The 25,036-nt window shown below is 40.5% G+C and overlaps 1 protein-coding gene across 1 annotated transcript in view; it reads right to left on the reverse strand.

Annotated features, from left to right (window-relative positions):
- LOC118410423 (serine/threonine-protein phosphatase 6 regulatory ankyrin repeat subunit A-like) overlaps window positions 1-25,036 on the reverse strand; it is a 73,471-nt gene that overhangs the window by 22,955 nt on the left and 25,480 nt on the right. Inside the window, 11 exon segments of the mRNA XM_035812138.1 lie at window positions 7-91; window positions 1,408-1,509; window positions 3,014-3,115; window positions 3,601-3,699; window positions 5,211-5,309; window positions 6,397-6,498; window positions 7,792-7,893; window positions 10,631-10,729; window positions 14,660-14,764; window positions 16,002-16,115; window positions 20,336-20,434. Coding sequence (XP_035668031.1) covers window positions 7-91; window positions 1,408-1,509; window positions 3,014-3,115; window positions 3,601-3,699; window positions 5,211-5,309; window positions 6,397-6,498; window positions 7,792-7,893; window positions 10,631-10,729; window positions 14,660-14,764; window positions 16,002-16,115; window positions 20,336-20,434 — 1,108 coding nt within the window.

The raw sequence follows: 25,036 nt of genomic DNA on the forward strand, positions 1-25,036 counted from the left end.
GCATCATCAGGTCACCTCCATCCTACATTAGGGCCTGCATCATCTTGATGTTGCCATGGCGGGCAGCTATATGTAGGGCAGTCTCTCCATCCTGAAATACATAATTATAGCATAATTAGTTGTTTTGTTACAAGCATACCACAGGTATGGTTTAAACTTTTTTCTTTTCCTCACATTCCCTTTAATCTTCTCCTCTACTCCTCCTCAGTCTCAAATCTATTCATCTCTCAGTTTTGGGTCAAACAACCTGAAATTTGGCACACGAGTAGAGTGGTCAAAGGAGCTTTCCCCTGTGCCCTGGTATTACAACCAAATGACCTGAAATCTGGTATAGTGGTGCATTATATAATTTCATTCAAAGGACCCACATACAACTAGACAGGCAACATTAATACTGGCGAGCAAATAATTTAAAAGCACATTTCACCCATTTACCACCTCATGAAAAAGAGGGTCTTCAAGTGAATTTAAAAAAGGTCAAACACCTCGCAAGGATAGACGCTTCCACTTGAAAAAGGGTCTGCCTAAACACCTCAAACGACCTTAAACAGCCCCAAACAACCTCAAACAACTCTAATATGCAGTGTACATGTGGCAACGACCTTGTGTGGTGCTCTCGATACATTGTCTATGCATTTATAAATAAAGAACAAAGCAAGTTTTAAAAAATATTCACCAGTTATTTGGAGTTAAGCCAGCGGGTTTCAAATCGAATCAATTTGAGGCTTAAAAATACATAGTATACATTCAAGTATTATAAGTTGACAATCATGATAGAACTGTGCTATGCTATAATCTATCAGCCATAAATAAAATTAATTATAACATCCACAGTTTTATCTCACTATCATCTGTCTGACAGGGGTCTATGGACTGAAGAAGGTATTGAAAACATCTCCATGTTGCTAGGGGGCCGGGAAAACCCGTAGCCACTCGCGAGCGCAATTTTCCATTTTGTCCAAAATGGTCACTTTTGTCCAGCCCCCCAAGTAACCGCCTTCTCATGAGCAGGTTTGACTGTATTTTCATACATTGTGCACTGGAAGAGTCCATTCTTAAATGGAGGATGTTTTTTAGACCAGGGATTGATTGGCCCAGATTATGCAGAAGTCTATGGTTTATGTAGCAGATGACTCTGCACTAAGCTCTCATAGCTTAGGTCTGTTCTCACATTGGAATTAAACCCAAGCCACGAGTGTGTCCCACGGGAAAGCCACGATCGTGGCTTCTCATATCAAGAGGGTTAAGGATTCACAACTGCGATTTAGTGCAAATCAAAGCGCTTGTACTGGATGGTTAACAGAAAAAAAACAGTTAACTGTTGGAATCTTATAAGAATATTGTGTACAGAGTGATTGAGCATGTGTGACTTGTGGAGAAAAAGATATCATAATGGTAAATTTTCACCTCTTGAGGAGCGTTGACCTCTGCCCCAGACTTAAGCAGCATCTCTGCCACCTTGTCCCCTTCCTTCACCCGTGCTGCAATGTGGAGGGGAGTTTCCAGATTCTGGAACAGTAGGTCAGAGATATTAAGACTTAAGGCCACACCTATTTGATTTCTTGGTTCACGGATTTTTTCATAAAAAATATGGAGCCAGAGGGCGAAATAAAAATAAAAATAAAAATTGTAAAATGGTTGGGGTAAAGGTAATGGCTAATCCAAAACATAAAGAAAAAAGTTTCAGCTTGAAAAAAGTACAAAAACACTATAATTGTACAGTAACAGCACCTGTACCCACACTTTAAGGAGCTTATTTATTATTATTATATAAAGGCCAATTTGCTACACCAGAAAGTTGGTGAATGGTTTCATTAATGGTGAAAATTTTCTGAGTGGTAATTTTTATTTTTATTTTTTTTTTCCAAAAAATAGGAGCGAGCGAATCCGTGAACCAAGAAATTAAATTGGTGTGGCCTAACAGTAACATAATTAAAAACATAGAGTTCCAGGAATACATACATGTACATTGTACATGTACTTTCGCCAAATAGACATGGGTTATGATGGATATTGCTCTTGGTAGATATGAATGTGTCATTTGTCGCAATTCAGTCATGACAAATTGACAAGGTCTGGAGTGTGGCATAATTCTTGTTACTGTCTTGTTGCATTTTGCTCCTGCTCCAGCTTGGTGGGTGTTTCTTGCCCGACGTGATGGCATTTTGGCGGATGAAATTACATGTATGTCAAATTGTCATTCAGAAAAATTATCTACATTACATTTCTGTTAGTAGTAAAATGACAATCACCAGTATTAGAATTAGACATGCCATGAACTGCTCTGGTGTTTGTTTACATATTAAGTTTACCTATGTTCCAAAGCTATGTTCCTAAGCGATTCCATACTATGTTGTACCATTCACGGTTGTGCTTGCATTGGCTAATTTGTGAATAAAAAGCTCCCTCCAAACATGTTATAGGATCTTAGTGGTCCTTTTTTTCAGTAAATATTTGGAAGCCTAACTCTGGTCAGTGTCAGCGGCCGTCCCCCTGACAGTCTGCCAGTAAAATTTGTCCCTCAAAATACAGAAAATGGCAGATCGAAAAGGTCCAGATTTCAAAATTTCCCCAGACCTTGCGACAGCTGATCATGCCCTTGGCGCTCAAAATGGTGAAAATATTTTGGGGGTATCGCCCTCCCTGAAACCATGTGTCTTGCTGATAGAATTGCCATTAAACTTAGCTCAGTCTGGCAGAAAAATTTGCCCCTCAAAATGCAGGAAATAGTGTTTTAGAGGGCCCAGAACTTCAAATCTTCCCTGGAAGTATGCCCCCAACCCCCTAGGATTGTCACGCCTTTGGCGCTCCATGTGCTGAAACTTTTTAAGCAAAAGTCCGTCCCCTCTATACGAAATTTGCTGCCGCCACCTCGACTGCTGGTATCGTGAGAAGAATTTTGCCACACAGCAGAAACAAGCAATGCTAACAAACATGCCTGTTCAATCCACTGGCAATATTTCATTTATTTTTATATTTTTATTTTTATATCTCATTCAGGTTTGCATCCTACCTTTCCACCACGGATGCCCACTTGAGCTCCGAACCCCAGCAGTGTCTGCACCACCATGGGCTTACAGAACTGCACAGCTATGTGCAGAGCTGTGTAGTTATCCTGACAAAATAACATTTTCAAAGTTAATTCAGTTTGACTTGCAAGATAATAGAGGAGTAATGATTGAATCAAAAGAAACTGTAACTCACTCTGCTACAGCAAACCTGCCAGTTGAATGACCAAATCAAAAGGGCTCTTTTAACCTCACGTACAGTATATGCAAATGTTGATCTCTCTCAATATCTCTTTCTCATTCATTTTTTTCTCTGAGCACATTGCATTAATAAGCCTCTTGCTTCAATATTTTATAGCTTGGAGGAAAAAGTCAGATATCTTTCTATCTCTCTCTATATATATACATAATATAATAATATATATAGAATATATATATATATATATATATATATGTTATACATAATATATATCACTCTCTTCGAAATCATTGAAAAGATTTCATCATCATTATAATTTTCATTGACATGCACATTTTGGTACTTATGGTTACAAATGTACAACAGACATTGAATTTCTTAGTTGACAATTACCTTTGTCCTTGCATCCACCACTGCACCCTTCTGCAGAAGCGCCTTCACTACTGCAGTGTGGCCTCTCTTGGCTGCAGCATGTAGGCACACTGCACCAGCCTAAACAGAACAGAACAGTTCCAACAGCATTAACTGATGACCTCCAGGAAAGGATGACCTGCTGATCTGATGGGAGGTTTTGAAATTGTCTGAGTGTTGGCTGTTCGCAGCTGTATCTGTCACGATCGATTTGGTGGATCATTATATGTACATTATTCGTTTGTACATGGTTAGGTGGTACCTGTACAATAATGCACATTGTTTCATTTTCACCGTTACAGTAACTTTCTTTATATTAGGCAATGTAACATTAATAATTACAGAAATGCTAAGGAAATGCTCGCTACACCACAAGGACAAACCTTGGATGCCAGCCTTGCTCAAAAACCTGATCCACGGGAGACAACAGGCACACAACAAAGGCTATATGCTTTATTTACTGTTTCCTGAGGAACAAGGATGTTGAACCGGAATGCAAAAAAGCATAGTTAAAAGAGTAGTACTGTCGCCACATGATCTCTGTAGTACTCAGTACTCTGAGTACTACAGAGATCATGTGATGCAATATGGAAGAGGTCAGACGCGTCTGAGTGGCACAAACAGATATGACGACTTTCCCTGCAAACCTACTTCAATTGTTCATGTGCCAAGCGTGGATCCGACCAATATGAGCGGCATTGCCGGAGCCATTAACTAGCTACCCCCCAGACCTTACCCCCACTTGACTGGGAGAAACTTCCAGCATTATTGTCAGCCACTCCACCACTGCAAATCGACCCATGGGCATGGCAGATGTACCACCTCCATTGGGCCCAAACACAATTATCACCAAAAACACATCTCACTTTCTATGCTTTTCAGCTATGTTATCATTTGATATCTTTTGCAGCAGATTTATAGTATGAAAAATGTGAACTCAAAGTCAAACTCTGGCCCTCGAAAACCTTTCGTCACTTTTTTGTCATGCACAACCATGGACCACGGTGTTGTGCACCCTGAACATCTTATTGTCATGGAGTGTCACATCTGCTTAGAGAAATTTTAGTCAGCGCACACCCACAAAAGCCAACGACTGTTCCACATTCTACAAAAACGGGTGATTTCTGAAATATTACAGTGCCTATAAAGAAAAGTACGTTGAAAACAAAACAACGTGCATAACCACGCAGGTACCGCCTAACCATGTTTCAAGGTACATAATGATATGATCTGCCAAGCCGATCAGATACAGCTGCACACACTCAACCCTTGGACAATTCCAAAACCTCCATCAGGAGGTGACCCTTCTTTCTAGGAGGTAAAATGTAAATTTACCTGCCAGTGGGCCTTTGATGTTAGTGAACTGTTACAGATGTTGATTAATGATTTACTGTTCTATTCCCACGACCTCAACACACGCACGCACGCACGCACACACGCACACACACACGCACGCACGCACACACGCACACGCACACACACGCACACACGCACATGCACACACACACACGCACACACGCACGCACACACGCACGCACACACACACACACATGCACACACACGCGCACACACACACACACACACACACACACCTTGTTTGGCATGTGAAGAGGCACTCCTTTCTTCAGGAAGGTGAGGGCTGTCTCAGGGTGACCACACTGGGAGGCAATGTGCATCAAAGTACTGCCATCCTGAGGAGAAACAAAGTACAACAATGGAACATTATTGTTTACATGTAGCTATATATAGGTGCTGTGCATATCTGAAGTTGGTAGTGTTGTTTGGTCCCTCTGCATAGCCTTGACAGTCACACAATACATGTAACTCTATCCAACACTGTCACAGATGAAAATGATTTGACACGATGAGCAAATACATACAGTGCTGTAGTGGGGAAGATAGTTTTCCACAATTATTAATAAAAAATCAGTAAAATAGTGGATGACAAGTAAAATTCTAGTAAATCAAGACATCTTAAATTGGTCTCTGTCCATGTTGCAGAAGATCAACATGTCTACATACTACATGCTGTGTACATGTACCATAAAACCAAGGATATACAAAATGTAGATACTATTTACCAGGGTCAATATTGACCGAATAAGGTATATTATATATATAGTTATTATATGCCAACTAAGATTGATGGAGTTGGGTGATGTGTAGAAGGTCAGTAGGACACTGCAAAATGATCTGGATAAATTTTGTAGGCCACTAGGTCTTTCCAAGGAAGGATATTGACTGGATTATCAGCTGAGATGAGGGTGCTGTGACCATATTATTTGAATGATCTGAGGGACCTGTGTGTTTCCTTTCTGTAGACTAGTAGCTTCACTTCTTCCTGTAGACCATCATCCTTCATCTAGGAATGGAAGTCAGAGTAACATTTTGTTCTTTTAAGTTAGTACATGAATCTTATGCTGCCTGTCAGATTCTGCTGTACTCCCTTCTTGATTAATCCATATAGCATTGCGGCCATAGTTTTGGATTACACACAGTTTACAGGTGCTGTTGTTATAGCCTGTTGTTCCAACCATTCATGAACAAGTGGCCAGTACTGGGGACACTGGGCTGCCCATACATGTACATTTTGCTGTTACAGTATTTGTCAAGTGGTGCATGACTGTGCTATAGTTGGGCACATCATGCCTTCCTGCTCAGCTAATGATGATCCGCTGTTGAACTCTCTGCATCACGCATTCCTGTTCCTTGTTACAACCGACGATAATGCAAATATTTGTGTAAATGTTACCATGAAGACAACAAAACTGACCGCACCTTTGTCCTTGCCAAGACAGAGGCCTTGAATTTGTCCACCAATACCTCCACTACGTTTGTTTGGCCTTTCTCTGCTGAGATGTGGAGTGGCGATCTGTCCAGCTGGGGATGAGGGCAGAGTAGTCAAGAGTTTGTCTGGTTGTTAGCTAGCATACACATGTATAACGCAAGATTTCCAGTTTACGTGCAGGACCAGTTTACGGTCAGTTATGGTCAGGTGCAGACATCATGGTGAATTGTGAAAAAGATAATTCTCTTCAGTTAAGGCAAGGAATACGTCTATAGTATCTATGGGCATATATCTTATTTATGATATATGTTTGCATCCAGCAAAGCAGCCGACTAAACGTTTGAAAAGCCTGACAACACTTTAAATTGACGCATGGGATCGTAGAACACAGTTGTAGATGGCCCGGTTTTAATCGTAATTCTCAATCGCTAACTTCGTCCCCTCTTTCTAAATCCTACAAACTCACAACAATTGCAACATCGTCTGAAACCAAACCTGCAGTTCTTATCTCAAGAATCCATGGTGATTTTATGTATGTTATCCAAAGGAAGTCTTAAAAACTAAATGAAAACAAGTGACTGTCGTCGCCGAGCCGGTAGTTTTCGAACGCCATGTTGCATCACGTGACTATGCAGTTCAAGCTTGTGCACTGGAGGGCAGGGCAAAATTGCTAAGGGGCGCTGTTTTAGCCTAATTCATGTGGGGAAGGCACGGCGTGAGGAAGCCGTATGTATACTGAACGCGTTTTAAGGCCAATAACTATCTATACAATCAATAAAAACATACAAATGCGTCGCCGATGTCATGAGTACCATTGGGCAAGTTGTGGAACAGCATGGCACTAGGGGTGGCGTTCTGTTGGGGCAAAGATGACTTACCGGTAAGTTTAGCGGCGATGCAAAGTGCACGGCATGGCATTGATGTAAACATTTATCCATTGTGTTATCTCAGTGGACTACTTGGGGAACTTTTTATGGGAAATGATCAATTATATGGCCTTTAGAAAAATAACTCCAGAGAGAAACACCCAACTGACCGTAAACTGGTCACCCTGAAAGAATTCTTGGCTGCAGACTTGCTTTTTAAAGAAGCTCGCACGGCAATAAATCCAACAGAAGAAATATGATGCCACACAAAAGTTGATGCAGACCGACTAAGATATCTTCCAAAAGGACAGTTTTTCATTTCTGCCTGCGCGTTTTCTGTAAAACTGCATTCATTTGTTAATAAATCGACTGTAAACTGGTAACCTTGCGTTATAGGTTTCATATTGTCATAAAGAAAATGCCAGGTCAATATATCACTTTTGAACTCTCAACTACTGAATTAGAATAGATATTGAAGAAACAACATACTGCAGAAAACTACATCACTCAGTATCTGACCTTGTCCACAATATTGGCATCCGCCTTGGCTGTCTGTAGGTATTTGATCATTGCTTCATCTCCCTCAAATGCTGCAATATGCAGTGCTGTGTGACCCTCCTCCTGTAGGGAGACATACATTCTAGTGTGTACATTGTACACAATCATGTCTCCAGTAAAGAGCAGCAAAAGCAGATTGGTAACAATATTCACATGGCAACAAGTAGGATAGACTGCAAGCTAGTAGGATAGACTGGGTGCATGACATGTATAATAGTTGACAATTTAAAATCTGATCATAAGCTAATTGCACTATCATTTGTGACCGCTGAATTTCCTAGAGGAATTTTAAAAAATCAATTGAGAAACTGTCAATTCTCATGTTGTCTGGGAGGCTGCAAAATGCTTTCTAGGGGCCATTGTATAAAGTACTCCAGCTGGAGAAAGAAATTTAAACAGAAGTTCAGAGACCTCATACTTCCATGATATGATTTTTTAAGAAAAATAATTCAAATTTTATCCACATTTGCATAATCAATGCTTAGTAATGTTCATGTTTACATTATTTTGTTACTTAGGTCACACAAATTTTATTTGTTGCTTCTCTGATTCGCCTGTCCAAAAAAAGTCCCAAAAAAAATAATACTAGGTTTTGCTATGATCACAAACCTGTAAATATTGCCAATCAGAGCCACATACACATAATTTTAGTCTAAAAACAATGCCTTTCATTCAGAACATAAGGAACAAATCAAAGGAAGGGATTCATTGCATAAAATATATAATGTGGCATCAAACTCCCCAGACCGTTGTTGCAGGGCACATACCGATATACAAATGTGCACAGCAGTGTTTTCCGTACAAGGCAATTTTGACTGATCGCCGTGGTGCTATAGGTCCAGTGACAATGTAGTTTCAACACAGACTTCTTCATAAACTTTTGCTCACCAATAAGCTTTTATACATATGGAAACTTGTAGACAGTCTCCGAGACTGCCCTTGATTCGTTTTTGGGATTATGTTAATATTCGGTTTCACGAAAAAAACGTCAACATGTTAAGCTTAACTCAGGGGTATAGGCCTGGGGTTATTCGTAATCTCATAATTTTGCTAGCTAGAATGCACATCTACAAAGAATACTTGAATTCTCAGCCCTTTATTGAAAAAATACATCCGTTTCTTTCAAGAATGTTTAATTGCAACAAGAAGGGGGAATCTGTAGAAGCACTGAGGCAAATGGGGCTATGTAGATTCTAACGGGGGCCGACCTAAGACGGTTCCCGTCGTAAGATGGTACGGATTTTTTGCTGATCTTATTATCCATAAGTACACCGTGTTTGTTACCACTGACTATGCTGATTACAAAGGTAAATAAACCAAGTCCATGCACACAGCTTTAATTTGCATTCCAAGTATACTTTAACATATTTACTTCATTTTTTTTTTTTTAAACAGAATTCTGACAGTAATGTTGACAGTGCTGAATCACTGCGGTCACCGGCCTCTGCGTATTGGCGGCTCGTGTCGCTAACTATACGAACTCTTTCAAGCAGTCACACAACTGCCATGATACACATAAATAAAGCTCCATAAAAGACTATGAATATGGGTCTTCAAATGTTTGTTGAGTAGAAAAGCAACCAAAAGGAAGCGACATAAACATTGCCAATTTGCCACCATTGTACTCCCAATGGAGTGTAGCCGTGAAGGTGACAGACTAGAGAACGCTCCCAAGATTTATTTGACTGTAACAAATGATTCGTGCTGTCTATGAAAATAAGACTTGATAGAGAGATGTAGATGATATTTTCATATAATCAGACAGAGTTTTGTTGATGTTGGCGGTGTCGTTTTTTCGTAATGGTTTTTTTAGTCGGGCATTCACAATCAGTGCATTCAGCACGTTGCCCGTAAAAACATCAGCTGGATTGTTCTAGGTAGAGCCTTCCTCATGTGAGACAACAAGTACATACAGTCACGATTTTACTGTCAAAAGAAAGCTAAAATATCATACTATTAATTTTTTTTCTGTGTACTTAAATTTACCACTTACTTCTGAAGAGAGCAAAATGTAAAAAAAAGTTAGGCACACTGTCCAGCGTAGCACAAAATTGGAAGGTTACATACACGAAATTGTCTCACAGTGTTTGCCGCTTGTAACACCCAGCGCGAAAGGTTCATAAACCACATGAATGCATTTCTTATTCAAGTATGTTGTTCAAATCTATGTGTAAAAAATTCAGTCATCTAAATGTGACCACTCTCAGGCAACTAGCGATGGAGCGCCATGAGTTTGAGCGCAAGAAAAAGCGTACCGTGTTGGGGCACCTCCCGTTACATCAACTTCTTTTTGTCTCAATACTTCAAATGTTACTTCTGTTTTAAGTTATGATTATAATGAGTCCAGCCGTGTTGTGCTTTGGTTACAATTGGAACAATTGGCCCTTATACGTCACTAATGAGGAGACTCATGAATATTCATCTTTATCTCTCTTTGCTGATTGGATGACCACTGAGAGAAGAACACCAATCGCGAGGTGCCATTTCTCACGTGATCTGATCACCTTGCCACGATGCCATTGGGAAGGAAGAAATCTTGCATAAAATCTCTGCGAATATTCGAATGCCGATCGTTCGAATGCTAACGAAGGCCAGTCGTATTGGCAGGAAGCGTACCTCAGGGGAGCAACCAAAGCACAATACGGCTGGATTCCAGGCTGATTTGTGTACTATTGATATATGCATTACTAGTTAATCTAATGTCCTTTTGTTTTGTTTGGACACAATGATGGAAAAAAATCCATAATCTTCCTTGATTTTGAAATGTTAGGAAGAAACACCGTAACAACACCATACTTACGTTTTGCGCATTAACATTGGCCCCATTGTCCAGAAATAGTTTGGCTAGTTCCTGGTCCTTCCTGCGGCAAGCCATGTGCAGCAGATAGTCTCCATTATCCTACAGTTACAAACAGAAGGCTCTAGTTAGTTTCCATGCATATTCAGGTACAAGGGGAGATAAATAAGGCCCTGTTCATGATGTAAAAATCCAAACGGATTTATCCATTTGACCTGAAAAACTACAGCAAACGGTTTGCACTTTGTGTTCCTTAACAAAGCATGGTAATGTAACCTCTGACCCGCTGAGGTTGTTTCGATCCTGCACAATCTTGTACAGATTATCAGCACTGAACCAATGTCTTGCTGAAGCCATGGAACTTGACCAACACAGCTCTTAAATCACAATTCACCTTTTCTTTCTTGCCACATGCCTTGTGATATCTAAAGAATGTCAATTAGATATTTGAGATTTGGTGAATATTAATAAACGTTGTGTCCCAAAAATTGTGTTGTGAACCTTATTTGTGGGTGAGGTTGGCATTACTTGGTTTTAAAAAGTTGTTTATTTTTTGCATAACTGAATAAGTAACCTAACATAAAAGTACTGATGATATACATGTGTAGATGATAGATCTTTGAACTTCTTTGTTCTTTGTTTGGTAGGTCTTAGCTGCAGCCCTTTGTCTCTCACTTCCACTCAACATGCCTTCCTTTCCTGTACCAGGTTCAAAGCGGTGTTCAATGTCCACTCCTTCCTCTCTTGTTTACAGTATCTTAGTACTTCATTGCTAGTGTTGTGAAGACTTTGTGTACATTCTCGCATCTGGCAGTTATGTCATCAACCGGTATGTCGTCGAGTACCTGAAACCTATTCTTGAGCTTCACGGTGAACTGCTCTTTTCGTCTAATGGCCATATGCATGACGTCTCTCACGGACCTCCTCTACTTCCGATTCGCAGAGATATGATCCATCTGATTTTTGAGATACGTGTATGTGAGTCTTAGTAACTTATTTTAACAGTGCCACGTACAATGTACAGAAGGTTAAGGTAGTATTTTACCTCCCCGACCGAAGTCAGGTACCCATTTTTACACCTGGGTGAAGTGAGGAATGTCGTGTAAAGTGCCTTTCCCAAGACTACAACATCGGGGGCACGGCGGGTATCGAACTCGAGTCGTTAAGAGAAGTTTCCCAGGGCATAAAAGAACCCATGACGGCGGTGCGGGAGTAGAGTGTTTGTGATTGTGCTCTACTTGTAAAAGTTTAGGATATTTCGAGCTAGGAGCAAGAACTTTTCATCTGCATTTAATTTAGTGTAGTTCAAATTAGGTAGTTGGAAAATAAAGCAATACTCATCTATGGAGAGACAATTCATTACAACTCATATGAACTCATTACAATATCAAATTAACAGACTATGCCCTCCCCCTGAATCTATTTAAATGACTGGGATGAAAAACAGAAACAGTTTAGAGTTACTATAAATCAATATTATTTAATGTGTTCAAGAAATGAGATCAAGGACTCGCTGGATGAAGGGTACACTGTACATTTTATTGACAGATGTACACTTTATTTTTCAATCTGTACAAACAAATTACACTCGGAAAATGTCTAGAAGCTAAAATAGCGGAAAATACCTTCACTTGTGTTCCCGAAGAAATTTTAGAAAACGAGTCAGACTTTCACACTTCTACATGTATTCATTCTTTCGAAAAACCTCCAGTTCTTCTAATCCAGTGACCAAGAAGAAATTTTACAAAAATTTTAAGATTTTTATACTAATCTTCTATTTATTTCTTCGAAGAACCTTCAGTACTCCTAATGCAGGAAACACCCAAAGTGAAAGGTCACTGATAACGTGGCTTACAATGGACATTTAACTTAATTTAGCACCACATTATGTTTACCACTTTCTCGTCTTTTGAGTAGGATGTTTTCATCAGGACTATAACCATTAAGTCTGAATACAATGATTTGACTATACGAACACAGCATAACCCGAAAACCAACTAAGTGGATGGCAAAACAAAGTACTAGCTCTATAGAACAGATATAAGGCATTAATTAAAGCTACAGTTTTTATGTACACCGGAACACTCACTCACTCACTCACTATCCTTTGTTTGATTATACTGCTGCTGAGGTCCCTGACGCAGGGGTAGGCAGCAGTCTTCACACCGCGCTTCCATGCGGCTCTGTCCAGTGGGTCGACCCCTGTTAGTCCCCATACCTTCATGTCTTTCCTAACACACTCCATCCAGGTTTTTCTTGGTCTACCATGACCCCTGTTGCCTGATACTTTCAGTTTAGTGATGGTATTAATGCAGTCAGTTGATCGTTCTACGTGTCGAAACCACCTGAGATGGCAACGAAGACTGCAACACTAAGGTAATGTCCGGGATGCCAAGTTTGTTAAGCAGGGTAGATGATGGAGTCTCATCCTGGGGTTTGACGCTGCAAATCCATCTGATCATGGCACGGTCATTGCGGCGCAACTGCTGCTGTAGATGGAGCATGGCTGCACGCATACAGGAGTCAAACACCTTGCCACGGGTTTTGAAGGGCAGGTACCTGGAGGTAAGGATGGGCAGGAGCTTCTTGAATTTACCCCAGGCGACACAGGATCTGGTGGTGATTGCAAGCTCACATCCGCCACCAGCACAGAACATGTCCCCAAGGTAACAGAAGCTGGCTTCCACGTCCAGGACCACTTCGTCCACTGTGACTTGTGTTGTAGGGCGGCCATCCAGCAGCCTGGCTTCCCCTCAACACCTCGGACAGGTGTAGTGTATTTCAACAAACTAAAGAATTAAAGTTCTCTTCCAAGCCCACTCAGGTCTCCTTGCCGTTACTCGGAGTGAGAGTGCAGATAAATGTTAGGGTATGAAACCTGCTTTTCAATAGATCTGCTCAGTGTCACTGACAAAAGGTGGATACTTAAGTATACTTGAAACAGTTGTTTTCAAAAATTATATCCAAATGCTTTTTGGGTGTACCTTTGTTAGTATGTTATAGAAGACCTATATATGGTGGCATCAGGGAATGATAACTTCCCTGCAGAGGAGGATCATCTTTGAAGACTGACATTAAAAATAGAGTGAAAGAATAAAGAATTGCAGTTAATGATATGCATTGCAAAACTAGATATGATTTAAATGCAAGGCATTATTAGGTTGAGAAGGATGTATGGAGGTTTGTATGTTTGCATAAAATATTTCAAAATTGTAGAACAAACTTTGGACACCGGAAAGTACTTTGACCACTGTTGGTGGAGTAAATAGAGTGGAGTGAGAGAATAAGGAATTACAGTTAATGATATGCATCGCAAAACTAGATATGAGTTAAATGCAAGACATTATTAGGTTGAGTGGGACGTATGGACTAGGCTTGTACATTTGTATGTTTGCAGAAAATATTTCAAAATCTTAAAACAAAATTTGGACACCAGAAAGAAGTATTTTGACCACAGTTGGTGGAGTATCCGACATTCATCGGCATTTTCAAATCCTATCCAAGTCATGTAAACAACACTAACTATACATATATATATCCATATGTTTTAGACCAAGTTTAACTGTAGAAGCTTGGTATAAAATGACTATGAACTCTCCTCTACTTCACTCTTGTTCTTTTCTTGGGCCGGCAAGCCCCAAAACACATGAACGCCTGCTGGTATAATCTGTTCATTTTCGAATCCAACATCTGATTCACTTATTCTATTTAGGTCTGTTTTTATAGACCAATCCAACAACAAAAAACAGTTTTGTACTGGTACCAACTCCTAGTCAGGACCACTCACATTACTGGACTCGTCAGGGGGATTCTTGAGTTGAAAGGATCTATCAGCACGACACACAAAGCAAATGGGGCAAAGTTCCTTTTGAAAGAAAGAAATGACTCTTAATGCTTTTGATGTGATTGATTTGTGCTATCAAAAAAAGGGAGGTGGCAGCAGTTCAGCTTGTTTAAGTGAAAAATGTATGGTTGTAATACACATACTACATTTGTATATTCTAGAAGTTACCACTAAATGGAACCGCTTACCTTCCTTTGCATGATGACTTGCTGTTCTGTGTACTGAGACAGCAGCTCTTTGCAGACAGCAAAGTTTCCTGCTTCTGTGGCCAGAAAAATGGGAATGTTTCCATCCTGGATCAACAGAGAATGAGCCAAAATTACAAGGTGGTCCTGGGTTCTTGCAGTTCATAAGCTGAAGAAAGAAAATCCACAGTCCACTTAAACAGCTGTACTATTTAAGAGCAAATGTCCGTAAAAAAAAAGAAGCAAACAATAGTTCTCAGGTAGAAAAAAATCCATTTGGCTCATATTTTGCACAGTGATAGTACTTGGTCCACAACCCCTCAAAATAGCTTTCTTTAAGTCAAAAGTCATTGTTGCATGACAACAGCCCAAACAAGTTTTGAGGCCATTTTCACAGATTTTTGCCTGTCAACAACATGAATTTAATTGGAAATTTAGCCAACCTGAATACCTTAACTATAGCGGTAAGATGATTTTTTCAAGCAAACTTGCCCATAAACTTTCTTTTCTAATCCCTGTATCGTACATTTCAGACATATTGTGGGTATGATTGTATGTCTAAGGTCCACTATACCCGTATACGTATGATGTCAAAACCATGAAACAAGCCGCAATCCTATCCAATTCACGTTCACACTGTTCTGGTCAATCAGGTGTGCGGCAATCCACCGAATCCAACTTGCAAGGTGGATCGCAAATGAATCCAAAATGGGAAATCCAATCGGAATAGTTGCGTTCACATTACAAAAATGTGATCCAATTGGGTAATTTTAATCAGATTCCTTGTTAAAACTCACTTGTTTTTTTAGTGTAAATGGGGTCAAAATCTGACAAACTAAGATGATTCTCCAGTGGGCTGGAAAGAGGGCAATTTACAATCCTATCTAGAAATTATGGGGTTTTCAGAAAACCCTGTCCAGTCCAGACATGGAAATGGGGCAGAAAACCCTGTCCAGTCTGAGTAGGACCACACATAGTTCAAACTTATTACAAATATCATTTTAAAACCCTCTCATTGACTTGGAATGGACTCTATCACTGTGGAAAACATATTAAGCTAAATCAACTTTTTTACCCTGAGCACTGTTGTTTGATTCAAACATTTGCTCTTAAGCCTTAAACTGCCAAAACCGGATATATCCGGCACACATATACATGCCCTGTGTGCCGTGCCCGGTTATAACCGGGATAGTGTATTCCCCCGAAGTAGCAGCTTTGCGCGCGTGTAGCGCACAAACCCCGGGTGTCTCTATTCAGGGGTCAGCGGCCAACCCTGGCACTAATAGCATATTATAGGGCTGAAACTGTGGCAGTTTAAGGGTTAAGAATGATAACATTAGCCCACCTTGTCCTGTACCAGCCGTCCCTCCTTCCCAGAAACCTTCAGGAGCATCTGTACCACATTTATGGCTCCACTGGGTCTGGATGCTGCTGTGTGGAGAGGCAACTGTTCCTTTTGCTGCAGGTTTAAAAAATTAGACTTTACTGAACTTCATCTTGTACAATTACAGTGGCATGTAGGAGCTTCTTTTATTGTGAGATTACATGCATAATATGCAGCAGTGCAATTGTTTCATGACAGAATGGACTGTGTGCCAACACACGAATGCCTGTCCATCACTTCCATTTGTGCTCTCATGGACAAATCAACATAAAGTTAATACATTCACTACCAAAATTATATTTCGCCATTTTTTTCTCAGGTTCCAAATTAATGCATAATTACATAGTTCAGCATGAAGCAGGATTATACTAGAAAGGCAACATTTACAAGCCAATACAGCATACATGTGTTATGATAATAAATCACTCCCTCTCCCTCCTTATTCAAAAGTGAACTAGTCCCTTCCAAATGAACCCTTTGAAGGAAATGAGGTAGACTGAGTCTCTGATACAACAAATACATCAAGACATGCTGGAAGAAAGATTGACAACAGAACTTCATTCAGTACAGGGTTCTAGCCAGGATTTATCAAGAAGCGACCCAACAGGGTTGGGGGAGGTCTAAATGTATACGTATGTGGAAGGGGTGTCTTAATTGGTGTTTCCATGTTGGTAGAGATTTTGAAAATGTAGGGTAAAAAGTTGGCACTCTAAGGGTACCCATGAGGGGACTGAACTGAGGGGACTTCAATCTGTTTACACCACATGTAATTTGAAGAAATTTTTGTCAGTTTGGAATGTTTGAACATTTTTCATATTTGATCAGACATTGTTCCAGTGCTGATCAGAAGTAAAATACAATATGCTAGTAGACGACTTGCATAATGGTCCTCATTTAGCATGGGGGTTGCAAATTTTAGTGTCATTATAAAGCCTGTTGCACTAAAATCTAACTAGAACCCTGCAAAAAAGAGTTAAGAAATAGCATGCTGTGAATTTGTACATTTCTTGATTTCATCATGCAGAAACCTGTACCTGGAAACTTCAATGGATTTGAGACTTACATGCACATGCTTGCACTGAACAACTGCATTAAAGAATTGTCATAATTATGGCAACAAAGTTTGTCATAATTACTGCTCGGCTCTTGAAAGCCCGATTATTGCCAACGTTACGTCCAGCAAAAGATGAGTCACCGAAAGAGCAGGCCACATGGATAGGCAACTGGTCTAGAGGCTAAAGGAGTCAGATATTTAGTCATGAGTAAGAGAAATATGGGCATTAGAAATCACAATGTCATGTATCAATCATAAGCCTGATTCGCAGGCTTCCGGAGCGGTAGCATTTATTTTAATTGTTGGGGTGGGGGGGGGGGTGCTGGTGCATGATTTTCAACATGCTAGAGAGTTAGCCAGCATAGAACCTTAGCCCATATTGAAAATTGCGAACAAGTGCTAAAAAAAAAAATAAATGTCACCGCTCCAGAAGCCTGCATGGGAGGCTAATATATCATACTGAAAGATTTATAAAAAAAATTACATTGAGGTGATGACTGTAGTGTAATACCTGTATATGTACATATCTTAGGCCACAAAAAATTATTCAATTGGTTCTGGGAATGCCTCTTATTTTTCACCAATTCACTGTGCCTCTCACTAAATGTTGTGCTGAGGTCTGCTTGGGATCTGGACTAATGGAAATTTTAGCACGTTTCATTTTACTCCACATTTTACTCAAGGTCTGCCTTTGCTCTGTTGAATGACATACAGCACTGGGAAGCAAGTTCCAGGGGATTGTGATTTTGACTTCACACCCAAGCAAGCAGCATTTCAGGATGTCAGAAGGAGCGGAAGACAAGATCTTGGAAAGGCGAGAAGCAAAGTTACCCAGATATTCCACAGCATACCACACTGAGTCCCCAACAAAATCCTGAAGCATCCCGCACAAAATTCTTTAAAAGGGTGATACCACTGCAAATCCCGAATGCAGTACTGTTACAGGTAGCAGAAGTTGGGTTTGCTGAAAAGATGTCTACCAGTCCTAATGTCTAACTGGCCTGTATAGTGTTAACTCTTTGTTAGCAACATGTGTACCTTTCACAAAATACAATCGTCATGTACTCCTTCCCAAAGAACCGTCATCACTGCACAGTAAACTACATCTGGTGTTTAACCAGCACAGTTACAATACACGGTATGTAACATAGAACTGATCAACAGGGGTGCCTTAAAGCATTTGCACAAACCCTATGAAATTTGTACGAATATTATGTGATACACACGAATCACTATGCGAAAATGCACAAATATTATGAAATTCGCATGAATCACTATGTGATTCACACGAACCTTATGAGATTTGCACGAACCTTATGCGAAATTGCGCAACCACTGCCGGGGTCACGTGACAGACGGAGCGGGATTTTCAAGATAGCGGCTTCGATCGGCGGCGACGGAAAATACAATGTAACACGCCGAAATGAAGCAAAACAGTAGCTCACAGGCTATCAAATACATCTTTGCGACAGTTAATGTCCATTCCATGCCTTGAAATATTAATATCACGGGTAGAAACGCTCAAAATCATGCCTCCTCCCGGCCGCCGTTTTTGCATAAGGATCGTGCAAATCTCATAAGGTTCGCGTGAATCACATAGTGATTCGTGCAAATTTCATACTATGCGTGCATTTTTGCATAGTGACTTGTACGAATTTCATAATATTCGTGCGTTTTCGCATAGTGATTCGTGTGTATCACATAATATTCGTACGAATTTCATAGGGTTCGTGCAAAAGCTTAGGCACCCCTGATAAACTGAAGAAAATAGTCTTCAGAAATCTTTCGAATCTCTCAACATATAGCACATGAGGTATATGCATTTTTATGCTATTTTGTATGGTGATTGTTGGTACTTGTAAGGCCACACCAATTCTATTTGTTGCTTTGGTGATTCGCCAGTCCATTTTATTTCATTTTCCCCCAAAAATTAAGTCCTGGGAAAAACAATACAGGTTTTGCTATCATAAACCTGTAAACATTACCATTCAGAGCCACAGACCCATAATCTCCCTCTGAAAACAATGCCGAACATAAGTAACAAATTAAAGGAAGGGATCCCTGTATAAAACTTGCCATTAATGATTTAACTCCTCAGGATCTTTTTTTTGTTGTTATTTTGAGCCATATATATTTACCCCAGACCTTTTGAACAAGTTTAACTTTATTTTTTTTTCGACAAGTCTGTCCAATTTTTTTCTGAAAACAATCAGAGATTCTTAGCAACAAATGAATTTAGTGTGGCCTAATGATGGGATTTTGTTATATGCTAATATATGTAATTGTTATGCCCAGTGTCCATGTTTTCTGTGTAATTTTGTTACTCCTGGAAGAGAAGTTGTCACAGTGGCAGTTACATGTAAAGTACATGCAACAGCTATAGGAGGTAATTTAACAATAAACAATAACTATGGATTGACTGTCTGACCGTTTCCAAAATCATATCCAGTTGCTTGACCAATGGACCCTTCCAGCCGAACGCCATATCGAACAAATAGAACCCCCTATTCTATTTGGAATACTCGGTAAAAAACAGCCCTAGTGGGACAGGAATAGGCTAAGAAAAATGCTCTGCCTTTTTGTGTTGAAGACTATACCGACCGAGTATTGTTGTTTGGGGAAGGGTAGAAGAGACGGGACTCTGCACTGGCGGACTTTGTAGTAGTAACTTATATTTGACACGTGGTACAAGCTCCCTCTCCGCGAGCAACCGAGCTACTTTCTTCTTAATTTGGTTTTTCTCCAGAGCATGTATGCACATGCCATGCATACAACAAACGCGGTAGAAAACCTGTCACATATATACATACTTTACACCTGCATCGACCGCATGTCAGAAAGCGGGCACTACTGCGATGGAGAGCCTCCCGCTTCCGCTTTGACTGAAATTATATCGCCCTTACGGCAACTATATACGTCACCTCCTCAAATGACTGTACCCAGTGGATGTAGCCATCCACAAAGAATGCATAGCATTTTTCTTTCGCCCATTCTGAGAGGATTTTAAGGCCCCCAAAGCTAAACCAAAGTCAGTCGGTATCCTCAGCCTAATAGCTGCGGCGGCCATGTTTTTGCAACTTGCGCCGTTTTTGACCGAGGTTTTAAAATAGAACCCGAGATCGAACAGAGGGCGGGGCTTATGGTGTTCAACTGGAAGGGTCCATTGCTATTTGGCACATGCAACAGTTTGTTCTTCTTTCTAAATCACGCTATTTGCTTACAAAATGAGACAAAAACTCACCCCTCCAGGGATAGTAGCATCTGCTTTCTTGGCGATGAGAAGCTTGACAACCTCGTCTTTGGCACTGGCAGCAGCAAAGTGCATGACTGTTCGGCCATCCTGGGGTTCATAAAAGGAGTATAGACATGTTCATGTAGAGACGCATCATTTTCTCTAGTTACATGTTGCTGTTATAGCTTACCCTTGCCACTTCTTCTGTGTAACTTTTCTGCCACTCTTGTCCTGCTAAAAGCGTAATATTGTAATTGTAACACGCCGCGGAATTACACGGCGAACAGGCGCGTGGTTGGGAGGGGGTACAAAATACCGGCCGGAAGAAACACGGCACAATTAACTGTCGCTATGTACCTTTATACATCCTCCATGTTCCTTCCTTTTCTGTTAGTAAATGCATAAAACATAAACCTGCATGAGCATACAAAATGTCATGAGAAAACGGACGTATACTGTCAAGAATTTTCATTTAACTTTTGTCCGTCACAACCGCTGTGACGTAACACTTTACTGCTAGCGTAGATATAAAAATGGCGGGAAAATGGCTGCGTACGTTCAATTTTGCCCATTCAGTCGTAGATCCGGGCTATTATGCAACGGTTCTTCACACCTTTACATGAGTTGTAGGTCACCAACAAAAATTCAAGATTGTTGTTGAATCATGTTCGTCTTGTGCCGTGAGCATGTGTAATTATGATCTACAAATCTGGCAATGAATGTGACAGTGTGTTCATCCCACGACGAGCTGCCTACCCCGAAAAAGATACTGAAAACTTTTGGCCTTGTTGTCTTCGAATGCATTGTTATCGATGCTTTGTAAATGATGTATTGGACACCTAGATGTCTGAAGTGTGCATACCTCAGAAATAACTATTGTTGCATGTGTAGATCTCTTTAAATTGCATTATTTTTTATCGGCCGGTATAAGACTTACGGCCGGTATTATGCCAATGCATGTTATATGCTAATTATGTAATACAATCTACCTTCCAGTGTGCACGTAGACACATTGAACCATGCAGCTCAGTCGAATGTTAGCGAGCTTTTCAGATGGTCGCCCTATTTGCTGAGCTCGGACGTTCGTAACCTGATTTCTGAGCGTAAGCAGAATTTGCATTCTGATTCTGTAGGTTCAATGTATGGAAAATATCTGAAAATGTCTAGAAGTTTCTCATGTTTTTGATAGAATATGCACGCTTGTTGCTACCTCTATCATCAAGCAAATATAATTGTTATTGAGCATGTTCAACGATTCTGATTCACGCTAACGTGTTCACAGGTGTGATGCCGATCTTTTCGTCAGTCACATTGACTAAAACTTATGATATTACCGCCAAACCATATATTTTGTCTGTTGTTATTGCGTGAGATACTGTGTGAGGCTACCGTAGACATAGTGTCCTTCAGAGGGAAACATAAAATACTTTTTCACGAAGAGAAAAAGGTTATATTTTCAGTTGACATGATGTTTTGTCTCTATATGTACGTCAACAGCATATGACTGGAGTCAGCTGTGGATGGCCTTTCATAAATTTGGTATTTTGATAGCGGTTGCAGAAACGAAGGTCCTGTTCAAAAACGATTCACCCAGTGCTTTGCGTTGGTACTGCAGCGGGGCAAATGTGTGTGTGTGTGTTTGCGGACAAGATAACTCAAGGCACTGTGGATCGTTTTATGTGATTTTTGGTAGTTAGGTAGGGGTTGGGAAAAGGAAGGTCAAGTTCAATAATGGGCCTCCTAGCGGCGACAATACTGCAACAGAGGTTCAAAGTTGGTGGTAAAATTTTCCTCATGTGCCAGGTTCGTGATTTTTTAGTAGTGGATACATGTATGTCTTTGGGCAGGGAGTAAGTCGTGTAAGTTTGGGCCCCCTGGCGGCTTGTTTTAAACTGCACTAAGTGCTTTGTGTAACCTACAGCTGTTCACCATGGCCAGACTTGTATAGTTGATGACAGGTTTGTGATAGCAAAGCATAGATTGTTATTTTTGCTGACACGTTGTTTATTAGTTTGCGGGTGCCATGTTCTTTGTTTGTTTGTGGACAGTACCTTTAAGGCAGAAGTGTATGATGGGAAGGGGTTTCATCATTTTTATGTAAAGGAGTTTTTCTCCCTTATTTTGGAAAAGTGATAGCGCGGTGGTTCTGTGGCCTTGTTATTACCTTCGCAAAGAAATCCATTTCACTACAAAGACATGATGTTTACGGCAAAGTTTCCAACGCTTCACAAGCACTTTAAAATACGATTTTCATCTTTGCTTTGTGAATCACAGCCAAAGAGCCAAAAATTTGGGAGCTAAAAGTTTTGAAGCTACTATGTATGCAAAAATTTGTCTTACCGTTATATTAGCAAGTGCACATGACCGCAAGACGTGGCTTTGAAGTCTCAATGCCGCAAAAGAAGCGTAAATTTGCCGAAACAAATAAAAAGCCACCAACGTTTCTAGTAATATCAACATGTTGACAATCGACACTTCTCTAGAAGCATGGGTCAGCAGTTATTAAAAAGAGGCAAAATATGCTATGAATCCATGGACATAAAGATGTTCCCTATACTCAACCAAGTTCTGTGATGAATAAATTTGCATTTTGTGGGCTTGAATAAAGAAAAGAATAACAACGCACAGAACATTTCTACCTAAATTACAGTGGACTATCCCGATGACTCGTTTGACCTCGAGGATGCCATAGTTCGATTTTCGTCGGCATCAAAACAGAGCTCAAAACATGCAGATTTTACCAGGATCAAAAACGTTGATCAGTAGCCTATTGTGACCTATTGATATAATCCACTGTGAGCAGAATCCCAAGGGACTTGCTACAATTACCGTCTTTCTCGCGATGTCACAGAAACTGGAAAACGAACCCATGTGTAGTAATCATTCACTCACATGTTGAAATAGTACAGAAGAAATAGTGTAAACTAGCTATAGAGTTCCACAGAGTTCAAGACTGGGTATTGCCTGGTCCACTCTGTACAATTTTGTGCCTCATCCTCTTTGTTGCATCTCCTATAAAGGAAAATGGGGGTATAAACATAAGCGGCATTCAGGTATGAACTTCCTTTCACCTGTGTCTAAGGCGCGAACTACACACAGTTTTTCCCGATATTGGCGAGCCTACTACCTCTCGCCGACAGCTTTTTTTCAGCGTCTAGATGCAACTACTATATCGCCATTACTATATCGGGAAAATTTCTCCCGAATGGTCCACACCATTCGTAAGCCATCTAACGATACCTTACCGATACCTTAGCAGGGGTCCCCGACATATTCCGCGCGCGTGTAGATGCTCCGCGAATTCGCGAAGCTCATTAGCATATAACTACAGTTAACGCAACCTCATTAGCATATAACGCGGGAACAGCGGCATACTAGTATTAGCGCGGGAGAGCAAGATGGTGGAGGGAAAAGCTGGGCGCTCCCGTTGCACATGGAGCCATGCAGAAACCGCCTTTCTTATAAGTGTATGGTCGTCGTCGGAGATCCCAAAAGGACGCGGGATTCCTTGGTACCACCCCGGTGTACAGGCTCTCCACCCTCCGCCACAATCAGGGCAGCGAGAAAGAACGCTGCGTTCACTCTAGCCGGCCGCTGTCGTCTCTCCCTGTATCTCAATCGCCTCCTGTGCCCTACCCTTGCATGGCGTCTCATGTTTAAGATCACGCGCATGAGATACAGAAAGAACATTACCTGATTGATAACGAGTGGAAAAGCTACCGGCATTCCCGCCATTTTGAAATCCGCGGGATGTGTCACCAGAGGTCAAAAGGGGTCACGAATGTTCCGCGCCGCGGGTGTTCCGCGCTACGAGCGGATATCCCGCGCTACCATTTGCAAAATGTGTTTAGATGCGCCCCGATATCGGCGGATGCGGCTATATCGGGAAAAAATGTGTCTAGATCGGGCCTAAAGAGAACCGTCATCATAGGGAAGCGTCCCATGGCGGGATACCGTTTCCAATGTAAATCGGGCCATTGAGAGCTCAAAATTAGATTTTACGTTCAAAATTAGGTTTTAGAACTACAAGACATTGTTGAGCCTGTTCACTATGCATCATCTTGGACATGGTAAATGTGCACTGATACACTACTGATGCACTAATGAATTTTACATTAATTAATGAATTATTCAGTTTCATCTGGACATTTCCGCCAAAGATTTACACACCTGCAAATCAATCATCTAGATGGATCATTCATTATTGAAAAGGACTAATGGACAATAAAGGGCGGGAACACAAGGGAACTTTTAATGTTTTAGTACAACCAAAAATTACCAAGAATCCCAAAGTGGACTAGACTGTTTTCCCTGTAGCCGTTTGTCAAACAAAATTAGGCCCTATAGTATTGTGTGTGAGTAGAAAATAAAAAATAAAACTAGAGTTCAACAAACCAATTAACATCTATTACCATAATACCGGCACGTTTACTGCGAGTTCACAAAATTAGGACCTTATTTGCATAATCAACAAAAAGCACAATTGAAACACCGGTTGTAAAGATTTAAATCATTTGGCGAAGGTATGGGTTCGTGGAACTCTAGTTGCCAAATGGAAAGCTATCAATCATTGACTCTCCCCACAGGGAAATATATTACTAATAGGGAAATCAATGCCTGATTAGTGTAGTTAATGTAAAATTCTTTTCTTTAGATTTAATCAAAATTTTGATGTAATTACTAGTTGATAACATCATTTACTTCATCACC

This window comes from Branchiostoma floridae, chromosome 2, assembly GCF_000003815.2.
Source record: "Branchiostoma floridae strain S238N-H82 chromosome 2, Bfl_VNyyK, whole genome shotgun sequence".
In the NCBI taxonomy this organism is placed as follows: domain Eukaryota; kingdom Metazoa; phylum Chordata; class Leptocardii; order Amphioxiformes; family Branchiostomatidae; genus Branchiostoma; species Branchiostoma floridae.